At 34.6% G+C, this 19,870-nt stretch overlaps 1 protein-coding gene across 1 annotated transcript in view; it reads right to left on the reverse strand.

The window, feature by feature from the left end:
* Nucleotides 1-10,314: 10,314 nt before the first annotated feature.
* Nucleotides 10,315-19,870, reverse strand: part of LOC129241146 (uncharacterized) — a 68,833-nt gene continuing 59,277 nt past the window's right edge. Inside the window, exons 2-3 of the mRNA XM_054877330.1 lie at nt 12,648-13,226; nt 10,315-12,572 (exon numbers count right to left, since the gene is read on the reverse strand). Coding sequence (XP_054733305.1) covers nt 11,593-12,572; nt 12,648-13,226 — 1,559 coding nt within the window. The 3' untranslated portion in view covers nt 10,315-11,592. The remainder of the gene's footprint in view (nt 12,573-12,647; nt 13,227-19,870) is intronic.

Here is a 19,870-nt window from a genome sequence, read left to right on the forward strand (position 1 = left end):
CAATGTCAATCGGTGACAGTATGAGTAATTTTTTCAAGCGCTGCCGTTGGAGTAGTTGTGATCCCCACTTTTTTATAACTTCGATTGCTTTTTGTTTTCGTTCGCGACTTCACTTCTCACAGTCGCTAACCTTAAAATCTCTCGCATAAAACAATCTCTCATTGCTATATCACAAAGAGAAAAGAATAAAGAAATTGTGTTTAATGAGGACCTGCTATTTTCGGTTTCTGCCAGCTAAGTAAATGCATTATTCAAGATAAGCTAATGAATGCATACCTCAAGAATTATTTGGTGTCAAAATTTCAACTCGGTTGAAGCAAAATTGACAAAGTTGTAGGTATTTGTACGTTCGTTGCTCCAGGTATGTTCCTGACTCTTCGTACTTTTGAAGTTGATAACTTAAAATCGACTAGACCAATCGTTTTACGCATAATTCAGCAAATATCTCAAGTTAGCCGTTTTTTAGCTAAAATCGGTTTTTTGATTCCACGAAAAATTTACTCATTGAAAAAAATCCTCTTACTGATATCTGGAGAAAATCTCCCTTACCAAATGCACTTTGATTTTTATGTGTTAGATGAATCTCGAAGTTCGAGGATGATTTTTTGGGGTTCCTCCGGAGATTCAACGCTCGAATTTCTTTACTTTGCAACGAAAATTTTCATAAAAATAGTTTCATAAAAAAAATAAAATTAAAAAAAAAGGAAAAATTAGAAATTGTTTCTAACCGTCTCATTTTCAGTGAAGCTAAGAAACGACGACGGTTTTTATATCGGACCGGAAGTAATTTGAACAAGTAAACCTGGAGATGGTTGACTGTCTCGTATAAACAAAGCCTACAATTAAACACCTAGATACCATTTTTCACCTTTCAAAGATCTCCTGGCGTAGCAAAGAAAAAACCTTCGACTACAGTCACAGCATTATCCAGAGTAATGCACAATTTTCAAGATTCCAAGCAGCAAAGAAACAGCTTTTGGTTGGTGTGGTAAAGCGCATAAGCAAATTCGCACGTAACGACTTTGTGCCCTCTGAGTACTAGCGCGTTTCACTGTAACTGTATTGGAAGAAGTAGCACAGGTGAAGTAGTGGATCTAATCCCGATAAGTATCTTAGCAAAAGAAGCGGTTCTATTATCAAGCAAAATGTTTCCAGTAGGTGCAGCTAAAATTCAGCTTTCAATATTTTAGATTATCATTCAGCAGTATGGGTAGGAGTATCGAGCAAGTAACAGGATGCAATATTGCGGTAATTATTGCGTAGCTCGAGCGCACCCACTGTAAATTCATACGAGTATGCATATTTTCTGTACATATGTATGTAAGTATGTGTGCAGGTATTTGCATGCAATTATTTAAGTTTATTCCTATGCGCCTACGCATATGCTTCTAAATATTAGTGCTAGTGTTAATAATAGTTATACAAAGTCTGCGCTTATTAAATTGTTCACAAAAAGTTTCATTCAATGAGATCTTTATACAGTTATTTTTCCTTTACACATAATTAATTTTTTGTTTTTAATAACTTTAAATTAATTACATAAACTATTCTATAAGTTTTGTATTCTTTTTAATAATTTATGCATTTTACATGTTGTGGTATACAATACAACTTAAATAATTAAATGATTTATTTCTGATATACCTTTGTATGTACATACACATATTTATTGTTGTTTTAGTATTTTTTTTTTAAATTTTTGAAATTCGAAATTGATTCCTTAGATTTTTACTCAAAGTAATAAATGTACTAGAATACATATACTTATATACCTATGTGTATGTGTTTGCTGATTTTTCTACTTTTTATTTGGATACACTTAAGGTTAAACGTGGTTAGGCGATACGCATAGTTAAGATAGAAATAGTAACCTTCCAAAAATATTCTATAAATAAAATGCTTGGTTAAGTAAAAACAACCCCATAGGTAGAAAAAAATAGAAATCTTCACCGCTCGCTTATACAAATTTAATTGTAATTTAATGAACAATTTTTTCTTTACCAACTTCGTGCTCTCAAGCCATGCTTATGACCAGCCCGTTTAGTAAGCTTAGAAAATACTTGCTTTTTATTGTCACTGAATTTTAAAAAGTCACGAACTTTTTGTATATCCCGCAAGAACAGGAGCTCCAGTTTTTCCAATACACACTCTTAAGATATTCAAAAAATTGCTTCAAAACATTAGTTTAGAAAAAGTAAAAGTCAAGCAAAAAAATGAATTGTTTTCTGGAAGAACGTCATAACTTAAGAAATCACAAATTCGAGAAAAATGGCTTCAATATTTTTAATTTGCTATGCCTCCCTAAGTAAAATTAACAACATATTTTCATCTAATGAAAGACTGTTAATAGATATCGCCAAGAAAAAGAGTTGGTAGTCATTGCTGCATATTTATTTAAAAAAAATGTTTTTGGATTTTTGTTTTAAAAAATTTGTATATGCAGTAGAAAAGAAGTACGCAAGCAAATTTTATTTTGTTAATTCGAAGTTCTAGTCCTTGCCATGCGTATTAAGACATTTTGAAAAATATTACGAAGTGTGTATTTTTGAATTTAAATAAGTGTATTAGTGAGTACACTTAAAAAGGGATTAAATAAAATTTACCAATTACTAAAAGTAGCAAAAAAAAAAAAACTAAAGTATTTGAATTTAAAAATTAGTAAATTTCTACATTTATATTTTAGAAGCATTAAAATATACGATTTTTTTTTAATAAAAAAAAAATTTATTCTTTCGATGCATTTTATAAAATAGTTGTAATTGATTTTAAGCAGGGCATCTTAGTAAAAATACCACCTTGATCAAAAAGCTCCCGGAACAACCGGCAGATGACGCTCTAAGTTCACTGATTTGAAATCCTTTTGTTTTTTTGAGAGGTTGCCACATCTGTGATTAATATTCCTACGAAAATTTTATCGTCATTAATTGACATTACGGTATTGTACACCACGAATTTTCGTTCCACGAGTTAATAAGGACTATTATTTGGGCGCTAAGAGACGTTTACGTGAAGCAGTTCACCAAAAAAGAAGGGAAAACAACTAGTGGAGTATGCCCCATGACAACGCATCGTCGCACAGTGCCATCCTTATCTGTGAATTATTGACCAAGGACGGAACGAATACCAAGAGCCATCGAATTCACCTATATGGCTAACTGCGATTTATTCGTTCCCACGACAATCTGTTCTTCGTAACCGGAACGACCCGAATTTATGTCCGGCCAAGGGCTGTCACTTCAGCAGCATTCCTCGTATATGCACGGGGAATGTTAATGCTGCTATAACAGCAACAACAACTGCGATTTATTTCTCTTTGATCGAGGCAAAAAACAACTACGGAAAACGCGTCGCTGGCATCAGTGCCTTGCAGTTGATGGAGAGTAGGGAGAAATATCACTTTGAGGAATAAACGTGGATTTTGATCTTTATGAATATATTCCGGGAACTTTTCTGACTCAACGAAAAATAAAGGAATTAATAATATAAGAACAACTTTAAGCAATATTATTTTGGGTATGTTGCACTCAGGCTCGGGATTTAAATAAAGTACACAATTTTATGTTTTATTCATTTGGTCGATCGATATTTCGACTTCGATCTGAAGCCATCTTTCGCACCTCGCAGCTATGCCTGCTCGGTCGACCAGAAAATTGTGTGTTTTATTTAAATGCCCGCCAATTGCTCAACTAAGTGAAAATATTATTTACAATTTGATGGCTTGAAACTGCAATAACAGAAATAAAACAAAATTAAAAAATATTGAAATTGAATTTAAAAAAAAGAGAAGCATAAAAAATAGTTAAATTTCTGTACAGCTTGTTGGTACATTTTACAAAAAAAAAAAGAAAAAAATAATAAAATATATTCACTCAAAAAAAAAAAAGAAAATTGATTGATTTGATTATATTGTTCTATTTTGCCTTCACAAATAAATCACTTCTTTGCTTTCTACTTCGACGTGAAATTCTAAAGAAAACATGTTGTTATTGGCCTAATGAATTCGCCTTGGCATGTCGGTAAAACATTCTACGAAAAGAAAGGAAAAAATTGATACATTTTATTCACTCAAAAAAAAAAAATTGTTAATTAAAAACAGAAAATTTCGAGTTTTATTTCAGCATAAACAAAAAATAAAAATATTCAAATTATTTCAAGGAATTCCAAGGAATATTTCCGTGTACATTCGGATATCGGCATATGGTAAAATTAAATTACGAAACGTATTATTTACATTCAAATTTGTAATTTGAAAATTGAAATTTTGCACTGAATTTAAATGCAAAAGGCTTTTTATAAATAGATAAAATAATGCGAAAATTCATGATTTGTTTTAAATAAATAAATCACTTCTTTGTTTTCTACTTTGCTGTGACATTCTAATGTACAAAATGTTGTTGTTGTCCTAGTGCCACCACCTTTAATGAATTCTCCTTGAGGCATTTTATAGAATTGTTTTTGTTTATTGATTTTGAGGAAAACATGTTATTGAAAATGTGTTTTAAGATGTGGTTAACTATAAATAAATCGATGAATGAAGAGACAAAAATTAATACAATACAAAAAGAGTTAACAAAATTAAAAAAATAAAACAAAATAAAAAAAATAAACAAAATTAAAAAAAAGCTAACAAAGTTTATTGGTATTTATTTTAAAAAGGTAGTAAAATTCTATACTTGTTGTTGAGAAAATTAATACAATACAAAAAAAGTTAACAAAATTAAAAAAAAAAAAAAATAAAAAAAAAAATAAACAAAATTAAAAAAAAAAGCTAACAAAGTTTATTGGTATTTATTTTAAAAAGGTAGTAAAATTCTATACTTGTTGTTGAGAAGCATACAAAATATCCAAATTTCTCCAATAAACATATTTAATTTTTTTTAAATAAATTTATATTCTGCACGGATATCAAAAGTGAAAGAAAAACAAATCAAACATTACGGATTTCATTTGATATATTTTTGTTTTTGAAATAAGTGTTTTCAGTAACGATATCAGTATTTTATTAGTTCTTCTAATTTTAGATCTCAGTAATCAGAGTTCAGTCATACCTTTACTCGGAATTTACTATTCATTGAATCCATCACGATTATGTTCTGAAAGGACAAGCGGGCATTAAGCGCTATTATTTGACTGTTTTGAGGCGTCAGCGTGAATACTAGAAATGACCGGAATTCATGGATGCTGAATTACGACACCAACGTATCGAGAAAATATTGTGTACAAATTTAAAGAAAGAAAGAAAAACAGCGCATTACATTTCTATTATTTAATTGTTTGGTGCGTTGTTGTAACATCTTTTAGATCCCTGCTCATCTCATCTAACAGTAGACGCAGGAAACAGGCTGTTTCGACGGGGTGGGATCAAAGTCATCGGCGTTTAGCCAGCCTAAAGAAGCAGAAAGCAATGGTGCCAGGCGATTTCATTACGAATTTTTTTTTTTTTTGAAAATACATTTGAATTTCTTTGAAATTATGAGTTACAACTAGGTGGTGGAGACTATTTTCTGTGGAAACAACACAAAAGCTGTGTTTATGTGAATAAGCCAGAAGCAATTGGAGCTTTGCAAGAAATTTACGAGATAAGGCTGCAATTGCGTCCAAGTCTCATCGAAAATTTCACAAAAGAGTCCACATTCGTATGCGTGAAGGCTTCATAAATTTTGTGGTCGTATAGGTGTCATCATAATAGCTTAAGTCGATTAAAGATAAAAATATATATTTTTTTAATATCGTTCTAAATACTAATGCGTTCACACAACTTTTTTATTTTTTTATTAAATTTTTAGAAAAAATCAATGTTTAAAAAATCAATGTTTAGTGGAACAAGCTGGCAGAAGAATAAGCAAAGGTGGCTATATCTCCAAACTACTGCATCATACGACCACAGTGTTGTGCATACACACACACGCTACACACACATATGTAATTTAAAAGATAATGAATTTTCCTTAAAAATATGTGTTGAAAAAGAGACTCGAATATGAGATCCCCTGTACATACAAGTATAACTATTTCATGTGTTATGGGAGGATTGTCCGCTTAAATTTTTTTTAATTCTTAAAGATTTAGGGCATGCACCTACTCATGGCGAATTGAGTACTGGAGGTGGCGCCATTAAAAAACAGTTACATTACTCTGATCTGAGCTCCTTTCGCAATACAAAACAAGCAAAAGTAGGAGAAATTGCATGTTTTGGAAAATTCAGTGAATGGCTTGGTAGTGTTGTGATTTGTGACACTTGAACTAAGCAGACTAATGAAAACGAAGTGCCGCGTGTTAAATTGTTAAAGCACAAAGGAATATAAAGCCTCCAAATGCAGGATTTTGCGTTTTTATGCGGAAGACGCTGTGGCTAGAAAGTGTGTGTGTACGCATTAAATTTTTTGTGTTTGGTTGTTTCTATTGCTTTTCTACCCGCCTGCTCGCCTACCCTTCTTCTTTACAAACAAGTAATTCCCTTTCCTTTTGTTTTTTTACTGATGAACTCCTGGCGAATGCGGAAGGCGCATTATTTTTCTCTATCATTCTTGGTATATGCATAGTTCATAGACCCATGTAGGTAGGTAAGTTGCGATCACTGAAATAGTAGTGCCTACTAGCGAAGTGCATAATTCCATTAAAATCGTAAATTATGTGATATCGATATTGATTTTTTTTTTAATTATCATCTCTAGTGTATGCTTTTAATATACTATATGCAAAATATAACCCGTTCAACAGCAACGGTTTAACTTTTAAAAAAGCAATCTCTGCAATGAACAGCATTTAAGGCGAGCAGTGAAATAGTAGCGCAGAGCAAATAGTGTCACAAAACTTTATTTCTTGCAAAAATAATTAATTTTTTCTAACAATAAGTAAGTTTGATCACTTTATTTATTATATGTTTGGCGGGAATAGCAAAAAAAAAAATTGTTTACAACTTTTAGTGGGACGAGGTGTGCATTGCACTCACGAGAAACGCGAAATTATCAAAGCCCTTATTAAAAATGGGAAAACGTACAAAGAAGTGGAAAAACTGTTGGTTGCTCGGCCACTATGATACGAAACGCCATTACACATCAAAGTAAACCGGAAAAAAGGGGCGGCAAGCATAAATTATCAACGACTACCACACGTCAAATTATTAAATATTCGAAGACTCATCCCACAATGTCAGCTGTCGAAATTTTACGCGACCTGAAGTTACCATGTAGTGTGCATTCAGTAAGGAGACGGCTTCGAGAACATAACCTCTATGCTAGAAGTCCACGTAAGGTTCCGCTTTAAAAAAAAAAATCATGTGGTACGTAGATTAGATTTTGCCAAAAAACATCTTGATTGGCCTATTTCAAAGTGGAGGAACATTTTATGGACGGATGAGTCAAAAATTGTTTTGTACGGTGGAAAAGGCTCTCGTCAGTTTGTAAGACGCCCACCAAATATGGAATATCCTCCACGATATACTGCAAAGACATTGAAGCATGGAGGATCCAGTATTGTGGTATGGGGATGTTTTTCATATCATGGTGTGGGGCCAATATATTGGATAAAAACTATTATGGACCAATATGAGTACGTAAAAATAATGAAGGATGTTATGCTCCCATTCGTCGAAGAAGAAATGTCACTCAAATGGGTACTGCAGGTTGTGGTTTCAAGACAATGCAATTGAGGTCATGGAGTGGCCAGCTCAATCTCCTGACCTCAATCCCATAGAAAACCTTTGGACAGATCTTAAAAAAGCTGTGTGGGATGCAAAACCAAAAAATAACAGTGATTTATGGGATGTAGTGCTCCGCGCATGGCAATCAATACCACAGGAGAGATGTCAACATCTTGTAGACTCTATGAGAAACCGATGTGTAGCAGTGATTAAAAATAACGGTCATGCTACCAAATACTAAATATTTATGCTAAGTCTTAGTAATAATATTAACAATTTAAAACATTTTTAATAAATTTACTAACTTACTACTATTTTGCTGCTCGCGGTAATTTGCATGAAAACACATCTTACTTGAAATTATTTTTGTTATAGCTTATATATGAACAATTTTTTTCCCTCTACACACACTTATGAATTTGTCCTTTAGTTTTGCAATAAAATTAATATAATAAATATTATTTTAGTTTAGTTGTAATTTCAAGAAATATTAGCCGTAGGTTCGCACTACTATTTCAGTGCTCGCAGCTATATGTGTGCCTAATTTATGATGCACGCAGATGGGAGAGGAACAGCAGTTCTCATAAAAAATGCAATTTTTTTTTGTAGGCTAATTTGGGTTAATTGGAATCTAACTGCTAATAATTTTATCAACTGATTTTTGCAGATTTTTTTTTTGTAATTATTAATTTGTAATTTTGTAAAATTACCTTCAAATTCACTTAGTTTATGTTGTACGAGCCTTTAGAAATAGGAAAAATATAACCAAAAATTGTGTTTAATTAGAAAAAAATTAGAAAACTAGACTGTTTTTAATTTTTTTTTTAATTAGAAAACAAAAATTTGTTTTTAATTTTTCATTTTCAATTTTTTTATTTTTTCTAAACATAATGATTGCTATATGTATACATACATATGTACGGAGTTATTGATATTTTCAAATATTTAAATCAAAAACATCAAATCATGCCGTTCTTTCAGGAAAATATTAAATTTCAGTTGTGTCAGAGTTGCATAGATAAGTAGTTTGCTTCTTATTTGTTCTAATAAAAATACGAAAATAGCAAAGTGTTTAAATTTTTAATTTCTAATTTTTCTCAGCTATTCTTAGAAATCAACACATACATATTAGAGATCAATCGAAGGGCGCCATATCACAGCGGTGCCATATTAATGCGCTGCAAATAAACGTCCAGAGCGCGACTGCATGCCCATGAAAGGACTGGAAAGCACTGAGATGCGAGAATTCCAAGCAAAATAATATACGAATTTAGCAAATATATTAATATATATGGGGCATTCTTCGCCAACCGGTCACCCCCATCTGCCCAGAACAGTTTTTATAAAAAAAATTTTTCCCTATGCCGAAATAAAAGCTTATGTCATGTACTTTAATTTGTCATGTGGCACTTTTTAAATATTCAAGATGGACGACGAATATTGACAAATATGTTGGAAAACACCAAAAAAAATGAAGTAGTTTGTTAAGAAAAGTAGAGAGAGAGATTCTGGTGCAACGTTCGACTGTTTCATTAACAGCACTAGTTCTTGATGTATTTCACATGTCAAACGGTACAGAAATAATTTGAACAAATTATAGAAAAGTCTAAACGAATAAACTATTAAAAATAAATCTGTCAAACAGTTCTTTTTAGAACTATTATCGCCTAAAAAATGTCGGGAAAATCGAGAAGAGATCGATGCATTAATCCCTTTAGAAAAGTAGGTCCATCTTGAATATTTAAAAAGTGCCACATGAGGGTCGAGGAAGCTAGCACCGCCACAACGTCAAAATCAAAAACTTTTTGTGCCCAATTTATGGGCTATTTATGGGATAATTTTGGGCCGCGACAAAAATTTTTGGGCTCTTCTCAATCTAGAATCATTGACACTTCAAAGTGGCGGTGCCAGCTGTAAAATAGCCAGCACCGCCACAATGATAACTCGAGAACGGTTGGTCGTAGAAAAATCTCAAGGATATCAGAATTTTGGGCTATTTATGGGCTTTCAAATCCATATAAACAAATTTTTAAAAAGTCACCCTCTCTGCATAAACTGACACCCCCACATGCATATGTCCTGTAAATAATAATGAAAACGACAAACTAAAATTTTTTCACAGCACTATTATCAAAGTTACTTGCTACTCAACACTGTTCAGTTGCAAAAAAAAATTTTTTATATTTTTTTGTCATTTTTATTCACGCAAGTTGAGGAGGGGGGTGTTAGTGTACACAGAAAGGGTGGTTTTTTTTTGTTTTGTTTGTATGCATTTGAAAGCCCATAAATAGCCCAAAATTTTGATATGCTTGAGATTTTTCTACGACCAACCGTTCTCGAGTTATCATTGTGGCGGTGCTGGCTATTTTACAGCTGGCACCGCCACTTTGAAGTGTCAATGATTCTAGATTGAGAAGAGCCCAAAAATTTTTGTCGCGGCCCAAAATTAGCCCATAAATAGCCCATAAATTGGGCACAAAAAGTTTTTGATTTTGACGTTGTGGCGGTGCTAGCTTCCTCGACCCGCCACATGACAAATTAAAGTACATGACATAAGCTTTTATTTCGGCATAGGGAAAATTTTTTTTTATAAAAACTGTTCTGGGCAGATGGGGGTGTCCGGTTGGCGAAGAATGCCCCATATGTATGTATATTATTTTAATTTCAAATTAACTATCAAGAGCTCGCACAAAGCAGGAAAAGTAACTAATATATCACTTAATTGGCATTCTATTCGTGTAACTTCAAAATAATTAGCTTAATGTACATTTTTGGAAATGGGTTGCACTGAAATTTTACATAGCCAAGCATTTCTTTGATGTAGCTTTATTTCTTTATATCCTTTTAAATGAAACCACTGATTTGAAAAAAAAAGTTTTGTTTTATAAACAAAGCTGAGCTATTGCCGTTAGTTTAAAAAAATATAGTATTTGGAGGTAGGAAAAGTATTTCTTTTTACTTGTCATGTTTTAACCCAAAATAAGCATCGAACATATCTTTATAAAAGGCAAATGACAAACAATAAATATCTAACTGTGCTCCTGAGTACAGCTTTTTCCATCATTCAGCGTAAATAAATGTATTTTCTCATAATTACTGGGCCAAGTAGTTGTTAGATTGGAATTGACATTTTTTTTCTAAACTCAATTAATATGTTCAGCTATAATTTTTAAGTACTAAGTACTTTATAACTGTTTTTTTACAAAGTTTTTAGGTTAGTTGTTAAATATGATTTAAGATTTTTATTCAAACTTTCATATGTCTGTAGACATTTGTCATGGTATCTCGTGGGTGTTTGTCATGGTGTACTTTCGAAAGCTTCTGTCACTAATTTAAGGTTATTTCAATGGTAATACTTATATTTACTTTTACATATTTGGATTTCAAACGGGACAAACTATTAATTACAATTTCTAGACTTCTGCTGCAAGGTAATTTAAATAATCTTAGCTATAAACATACAGTTTTCAAATAAACTTTTTAGGTTAGAATAAAACCATTTTTTGTAGGTCAGTTTAAGTGTTCCTTCTTCAGAGGATTTAACACAATCCATTTTTAAGTTTTACAAACTTTTCTTTTCGAGTATTTCCAAGACTTATATGCTGATTTATGTTTGTAGGTATTTGCTGCATCCAACATTTCCTTTGTTTCCACATTTTTGCATTTTGTAAAATTTGAAAGTGCATTGTTGCTTTTAATAACATTTAGTTCGTCTTTTTTCAGGTTCTGCAATTTTTGACTTTCTTTCTTTCTCAGCCGTTCAATTTTTAATTTGCATTAAAATTTTTAATTTTAAATTTTTGTTTTTCTTATATAAATTTCTTCATACAAACTCATTTTTGTTCTCATTCTTTACTTGCTTTTACTTACTCTCCCACATCAAATTTTTCTTATCATTACTCTTCATTTATCAAACCTTTCCACTTCCTTCTCTTCCGATTTATTATATTTCACTTGCGCACTTCCTTATTCTCCTGCAACTTCTTCCAAGTATCTCCCAATGCCTTGGCAAAGTGATCATCGACAGAAGCATTCACCTTTGTGATGCTGGTGGGCGAAGAGGTGGAAGTTGGGGAGGCCGGCGGTGTATTGGACGCCGACATGCCCGGTTCGGTTTTGATGCGCATTATGGCTGGCATTATGGGTGGTGGTGATGCTGCCGCTGTTCCTGCTGCTGGCGTTGTTGTTAGTGGTGTGGTTGAGGATACCACTGCAAGTGTCGCCGCAGCAGATGAATTTGGCGATTGTAGTGGTGTTGGAACCGGTGAGCGTGAACTACTGATTGAGAGTGGCTCGATTGATATTTGGTTGCGTAGCGACGCTGTAGGGAATGGTGGTGGTGGTGGCGGCGGCGAATGTAGCACGGCGCTAGGTGGTGGTGGTGTTTGAGTGACTCGCCCTTCGACGTCCATGCTGGGAACTATTGGTTGTGGTGTATTGCTGCGCTGTGTGGTGGACAGGGCAAGCGGTTGCTGTTGCGGAGGTGGTAAAGCAACCGCCACATGCTCCAAGTGATGTGGCGACAAGGTCTCAGCTTTAACTGGATGCTGTGCTGCCGCTGCAAAGATTGCTGCCGAGGAGAGTAAGACCGACGCTGGTTTTGGTGAGATGAGCGCTTGCGGTGAACCAACAGCTATGGTTGCATGATAGGGTGGTAAAGCGCTTGGCGCTGGCGCATGTCCCACAACCAATGCTTGCAGCTGAGTCTGCGTGGTTGAGGAAGGCGGCAAAGACAACGCTGATGGCGGTGGTGGTGTAGGTGTTGGTGTATTTATGACTGCTGTGGTCGTCATAGCGGCTACACTCGGTTGTGGCGATGGTGTGGTTGGATTGTGGCCAGGCGATTTTTTGCCGAATAGCGCAGCATAGTCGGGACCCAGTGAGCGGCGGAAGTGTTCATCGATCACCAATTCGCACTTAGAAATGGACTCTGCAATATAAGGGAATGGTAATCATATGAAATAGTCTTTCAATCGCCATTTGGCTTCGTTGTGATGGTACTTACCAGTAATGCGATTGTCATTCTCGCGATTCGCCAACAATTCGCGTTCGCCGCGTTCACGTTCACGTTCGCGTTTCGATGGCGCTTGTGTAATTACGCTGGGGCGTGCAAGCGCAGTGGCATATGTGGAGCCCGGCAGTGGTGCACGGTATGGCGGCGGTGGCGACGATCGATGTTTCAACGTAGACGACGACACCGACATATCGATTGGACTCTCCATGCCGCCTTGGTGATGATATGCTGCAACAGCGGCGGCGGCTGAGGAGTTCGATGGCGGAGGCGTTGGACGATTGGTAGATTCGCAAAGCGGACGCATTGCTGCGGCCATCATAACGGACATGGGTGGCGGTACGCCGCTGTGCACCGACGACGCGACATGATGATGCGCGCTCACTGGTGATGGAATGCCAGCACAAACAGCCGGCGGCGGTGGTGTTCCAGCTGGCGAGAGGCTGCTCGAAGTAGATGCGGCGACGGCGGCAGACACTACACCGCTGCCCAGCGTGGGGTATTCACCAGCGCGCGAACGACGCTCGCGGCGCCAACGCGCAGTCGGCAATTCCTTCGACGAGAGGCGGGCCTCTGAAAAGGAAATACAAATTTTGAAGAATAATTAGGAATATTTTTAATAATAATTTAAACAAAAGTATATATGGCTTATGCTCAAACATTTTTAGCGCTACTAAATATGTATATGTGGGCGATAAGAATGCCATATATTGCATGCCATGTTTCTAAATTTTCTAAACCTCGTTTTTGTAGCCGGAGCGCATACAAACGGGATTTTGGAGTGAGCTTATGAAACGGTATACCTTATAAAAACATATACATATTGACGTAGGTAGACTCATACAAACATACATAGCGCATAAATATGAACCTAGTCATTGGAAATTCATGACATGCCTTCGAAACACGTCAACATCAGAGACAACTACGGCGGCAACGGTGGCAACGTCAATGTCTTCGTCGATTTTTGGCTTTGCCATTGGCGTTGATCGTTGGTCGCTGCCATTCAGATATGTTCGCGCATGCGGGTATTTGATAAAAAAAATAAAACAAGTCCAAACTGGCAATTACAAAACTCCAAAGAAACGGGCAACAATAAACAAAAACATATAAATTCGCAATAGCAATGCGCAACTTGGAAGCGTTCCAGTCACTGTCTAGCTGAAGCGTTGGCGTTATGATTCATAATTTCCATGCGAAACGGCTCCATTTGGATAAAGAAGAAAAAATATAGTACTTAGTGAGCAAATGTTTAGAAATTTTGCCTGCAATTTAAAATAAAGGATTTCGTAAAATATATTCGGGGTTGGTTGTATGGTTTGTTTTTTGAGATAAGACTGATTTTCGTTGCGTTTTGGTGCGCTCAACACTATTTTGGAGCCTAGGCCCGATTTCTAGCAAATTTTTTCAAGCGAATGGTAATTTTACTATTCTTTCTCTGGAGCACTAATGCAACAAATTTCGAAGCATCATAGAATATTTCGACTACTATGCTGAGATTTTAACTGTCTTTCGAGCACATTTGACACATCGGGCTCTCTTTTACCGATAAGAAAAAAGTTGCCACTCTCTCCCAATAAATGTTTGACGTTGGTATATTTCTAACTTTTCATAAGTAACGAACTTTTTCTGTAGCTGAACAATTTTAGATCTCAATGCATAACAAATTCCAACTCCTACCTTTTTCGGCCCGGTGCCGAAACAAAAATTGTCTTTACGCCATGAGGACCCTGCGGCTTGTTGAGGCGGGATATCATTGACTGCATAGCATAATGCATGCAAATCTATTTAGTCGTACTGATTTTATTTAAAGTTTTCATTTTTATTATTTAAAGTTTTGGATAAGGTTTCCTATAGCAATTTTAATAATTGATTGAGTGTAGAAATTCGGTATGGATCACTCAACAGTCTCTTATAAAGATGAAGTTCGTAGTTTAAGTCTTTTGTTTTGCTAACCTGTATCGATTATCCTCATTTGTGTCTTATAAGAAAAGTTGCACCGATTATTTTGAGTAAAAGACACAAGAAACCATAACAAAAAGTAACTTGGATTTCTCATGAAGGATAATATCGTTGTATGCCAATGTCTTCATATGGCTTTATAGATCAGCATTCCAGTATCTGTGATATTTGTTTGAAATTATGAAACTTCTAAAAAAAATTTCTTTTGAGTACTTGAGTACAGCAGCTGCTTTATACGATGGCATCCTCGTGCTAGCTTATACAGCTGGCAATAGAAAAGAAAGGTCATGAAGAATGACTTTTGTTGGGTGCAGTATTTTGTGCGTTAAGAAGCGCTTTTATTTCTTAATACAAATGATTTCAAGACTGTTTAGGGTTTGCAAAAAAAAACTGGAAATTAAATGTGAAGGACGAATGAATGGGTAAATGTTCTTGTTCATAACTTTGAAGTCGTAGAATTACGCGGCACTTTGTGCTTTATTATACTCCAATTTTTAACTATCTTATAATACAGATTATGCGCTTATAAATCGTCCAAGTGAGTTAAATATTCAAATGATAATAGCGAGTAGCTTTGCAAATCATTGACATTAGATTAAGACTAAAATACTGTTCGCATCAATAAGTAGCCTATAACCGAAAAAATATCAATTCATACTAACAAATATTGGGCAGTCGAAAAAGTCTTTTCGAATTTTGTCAATAGATGTCGTTGGAGTCATCTATCTCCAGTGCTACCAATCACATTGTGTCATATCATATGGTGTTAGAAAGGTGACATTTTAAGCTTCATTTAAACAAAAAAAAAAAATTAAATTCGGAGAAGTTGAAAAGAAGTTATAGCTGTTCAAAAATGAGTGAAAATAATGAAGAAATTCGCTATATTTTGAAATTTTTGTATAAAAAAGGGAAGAACGCCACGCAAGCCACCAATGAAATTTGTGAAGTTTACGGAGACGATGCTGTATCAGTTCGTGTAGCACAACAGTGGTTCGCTCGCTTCCGTTCTGGAAATTTCGATGTGAAAGATGCACCTCGCTCCGGTCGACCTATCGTTGAAAAAGTCGATAAAATTATGGAAAAGATTGACCAGGACCGTCATATAAGCTGCCATGACATCGCCAAGGCACTAAACATTCATCATCAAACGGTTTTGAACCATTTAAAAAAGGCTGGTTACAAAAAGAAGCTCGATGTTTGGGTACCACATGAATTGTCTGTGAAAAATTTAATGGACCGAATTAACATCTGCGATTCTTTGCTGCAACGAAATGAAATCGAAGCATTTCTGAAGTGAATGGTAACAGGAGACGAAAAGTGGATCAAATACGACCATAATGTGCGAAAAAGAGCATGGTGCAAGGGTGGTGAAGCTCAACAAATGGTCGCAAAGCCAGGATTGACGCCTCGAAAGGTTATGCTGTGTGTTTGGTGGAATTGGAAAGGAATCATCCACTATGAGCTGCTCCAGGCTGCTCGAACGATTGATTCTACACTTTACTGTCAACAACTGATGAGATAGAAGCAAGCAATCGAAAAAAACGGCCAGAACTGATCAAGTGAAAGGGCGTCGTCTTCCATCAGGACAACGCTAGGCCACACACATCTTTGATGACTCGGCAAAAACTGGGAGAGCTTGGCTAGGAAGTTTTGATGCATCCACCATATAGCCCTGACCTTGCACCATCGGACTACCATTTGTTTCGGTCAATGCAGAACTCCCTTAATGGAGTAAAGTTGACTTCAAGAGAAGCCTGTGAAAATTAATTGTCGCAGTTTTTCGCCGAGAAACCACAAAAGTTTTTCACTGATGGAATAATGTCTCTAGAAGAAAAATGGCAAAAGGTGGTCGCCCAAATTGGTACATATTTGGTTTAATACAGTTCATTATAAATATAAAAAAAAATGAGTTAAAGTTTGTTTAGAAATACGAAAAGACTTTTTCGACTACCCAATATTTTATCACAAGAGAGTATCAACGTCACATACCAGCACCGTTTCAATCCCATCACACTATCCAATCACTCTAATTTTTTAGCAGTAACTGTTTAGCTTAGATTCCGCAACATACATAATATACATACAGTTGTTTCCTCATTAACAGCTGTTAATGTTCTACTTTACATTTCATTAACTTCGGCATTAAGTAAACGTTATATTTACATACATTAATATCATCATGTTATTAACATTGCCGCCCATATTAACATTCGCTTGTATACTACATACAATACATATATAAAACTCGCACTCCATCGTATGCACCGCTACGGCGTACAGAGAGTCAATATGACTTGCAATTATATGCAGTGGCATCCTTATTATGGAACTCTTTCGATGTTTTGATGACATTTTTTATACATGAAATTTAATATGTGACAATATCGTCACAATACATAAACGTACGCGTAAATATTGATATATATGTATATAATGAATGAGTTGTTGCGTGACTACCATTCGGAATCAAGAGAGAACGTAGGTTCGAATCTCGGGGAAAGACCAAAATGAAGAAAATTTTATTTCTAATAGCGGTCGCTCCTCAGCAGGCAATGGCAAGCCTCCGAGTGTATTTTGCCATGAAAAAGCTCCTCATAAAAAATATCTGCCGTTCGGAGTCGACTTGAAACTGTAGGTCCCTCCATTTGTGGAACAACATCAAGACGCACACCACTTCCTGTGGTAGTGGAGCAGCTCGGCCCAACACCCAAAAGGGGTGTACGCGCCAGTTATATATCATACATATATACATATATATACGTATATAATGAATGCACGAAGTTAACAGGGCTAGAAGAGATTTCCGCGAAGTAAAGTAAAGTTCTTGTTTGCCGTATTTCATATTTTCTTGGTATGCGTTATCCCATTCTTTAAAGCAATCAAGACCTCTATCACAATAATGAAGCTCGAATTAATTTCTCTTCGACGTCAGTTTAAATAATTTTTCGCTCTTGTGTTGAATTGTTTTAATGTTATCAGCTAATCAAAATCGGTCAAGGGGTTTACTCTGTAATGCGATATTACTATGCAAATACAAAATTTCCTTTCGCATGCAATTACAGAGTAGACGCCCAGGTACTCAAAGCAGTACGGATAATTTGAATTTCGGCGCCGGGCTAAGAAAGTTACGAGTTTGAATTTGTTAAGTGTCCGGATCTAAAACTGTTTAGATATAGAAAAAATCATCAGCTGCATTTATCATATTTACACAGGAAAGTGTTAAAAAACAAGTCGACGTACATATGTATGTACAATATATATGCACATAGAACGTCAAGTAAGAGAAAAATTACAAGAAGTTGAAGCGCAAAACATAAGAAAATAAAGTGTTCGAAAGACAATGACGCAAAAAAACGCTAAAGCAAAACAAAACATAGAAAACTAAGTATATTGTCATCTATGTGTGTGTATGTATGTGCTGAATGTATGAGTGTTAATATGCAAGCATGCACTTAGTGAACAACAATGACAACATTAATAATAAACAATGAAAGCGCACAACGATAAACATAACAAACAACAGGCAAAAGTGAGTGCATAAAAGAATAGGAATTAAACAAAAATGAAAAAAGAGAATGGCATAAAAAATTAATAAACACCACGGACAAAAGACTAAAAATAAATAGATGCAAAAGAAAAAAACAGAAAAAAAAGAAATGGTGTAGTGGAAAAGGGAAAGAAAAAACACAACGGGCTGTGGAAATCACGTTGAAAGCAAACCAGTTTGCTACCACAATACGCGCGCCTTGCTGCTTCGTGCTGATCATGCCACCAACACCACTACAGTCATAGCGACTTCAATTGAAATTACAACAAAACCAACTGCTTTATTTTGCTGCTTGTCACTTCTATTTGCTTGCTTTTGTTTTAACTTATTTTTATTTTTACCTTTTTGCGCCTGGCGTTTCCACCTTTTCACATTCACATTCATATTCACGTTCACGCCCCACCTTTCGCAGCCGCCGCAGTCGCCGCAGTCGCAACCACCGCTTCAAAGCAACGTGCGCGTGCGTGTGCTGCTATAGTCCTTCTTTTGGTGTGGTGCGTATAAAATTTATGATTGAATATGAAAATATACATATGTACATACGGACATACATATGCACAAGCAAGCGAGTACGTACGTGTTTATTTATGTTGGTACAGCATTAAGTATGTGGTATGAGAAGTGTGGCGATCGCGCTGGCTATTGGTTTAAATATAAAGTCGTGCGACCAAAAAACAAAAACAACAATGTTGGATGATTGGTACGGTATGATTTGCGAATGTACTTTCGAAAACAAAAAACTAATTAAAAGTTGTGATAGATTAGCTAAATGTAAAGTTATTGCTACAAATAGAAGATAAATTACACTGTGCGACAAAATCAAAGTTTTTCTAAAGTAACCGTGCCTGAAAATTAGGCGACTAAGTTTTAACAAAAAAAATATTTAATTAAAATAAAATAATAAAAAAATATTTTGAACTTTTTTTTAATTATTTTATTTGAAAAATTGTTGAAATTATTTTATTTGATAAAAAATTAAGATATTTTTTTTATTATTCTTTAATTTTTTCTTAATTATTTTCTTATTTTAATTAATTATTTTTTTATTAAAATTGTAAAAGTCGTAAAATTAAATTATTTTATTTAATTAAAAATAATAAACCAATTAAAAAAATTAGGTTTTATTAATGAAATAATTAAAAAGCTAAAAAAAAATAACTTTTGATTTAAAAAAATAATTAAAAAATAATAATTTGTTATTATTGTAAATAAAATAATTAAAAAATAATTTCTTATTAAATAAAATAATTAAAAAGTAATAATTTTTTATTCAACAAGATAATTAAAAAAAATTAAAAAAACATGTTTCTTATTAAATAAAGCTAGTATGTAACCCCCGAAAATCGGGTGGCCTTTTTTCCCACGGAAAGTAAACAGCATATGTGACACGTTTATATATTAAAAGTTATGATGATTAGAAAAGTGTATATTTTTATTCATATGTAATATGTAAGAATTTATGCATATAACACTTTTAAAAATTTTTCAGTTAAATCAGTAATTTTTTTTTTTAATTACTTCATTATAAACTACATTCAACGTCAAGTTTTCGTTATTGCTCATTTGAACTCGTATATTTTCCCAGGATCTAACCCGACTTAACGCAACATAAAGTTGGCCGTGAGCAAATAAATCCTCCTTTGAATGAAGCCCCACCCTTGATAATGTTTGCCCCTGGGCCTTATTTATTGTTATGGCGAAGGCTATT

Source organism: Anastrepha obliqua, chromosome 3 (genome assembly GCF_027943255.1).
Source record: "Anastrepha obliqua isolate idAnaObli1 chromosome 3, idAnaObli1_1.0, whole genome shotgun sequence".
In the NCBI taxonomy this organism is placed as follows: Eukaryota; Metazoa; Arthropoda; class Insecta; order Diptera; family Tephritidae; genus Anastrepha; species Anastrepha obliqua.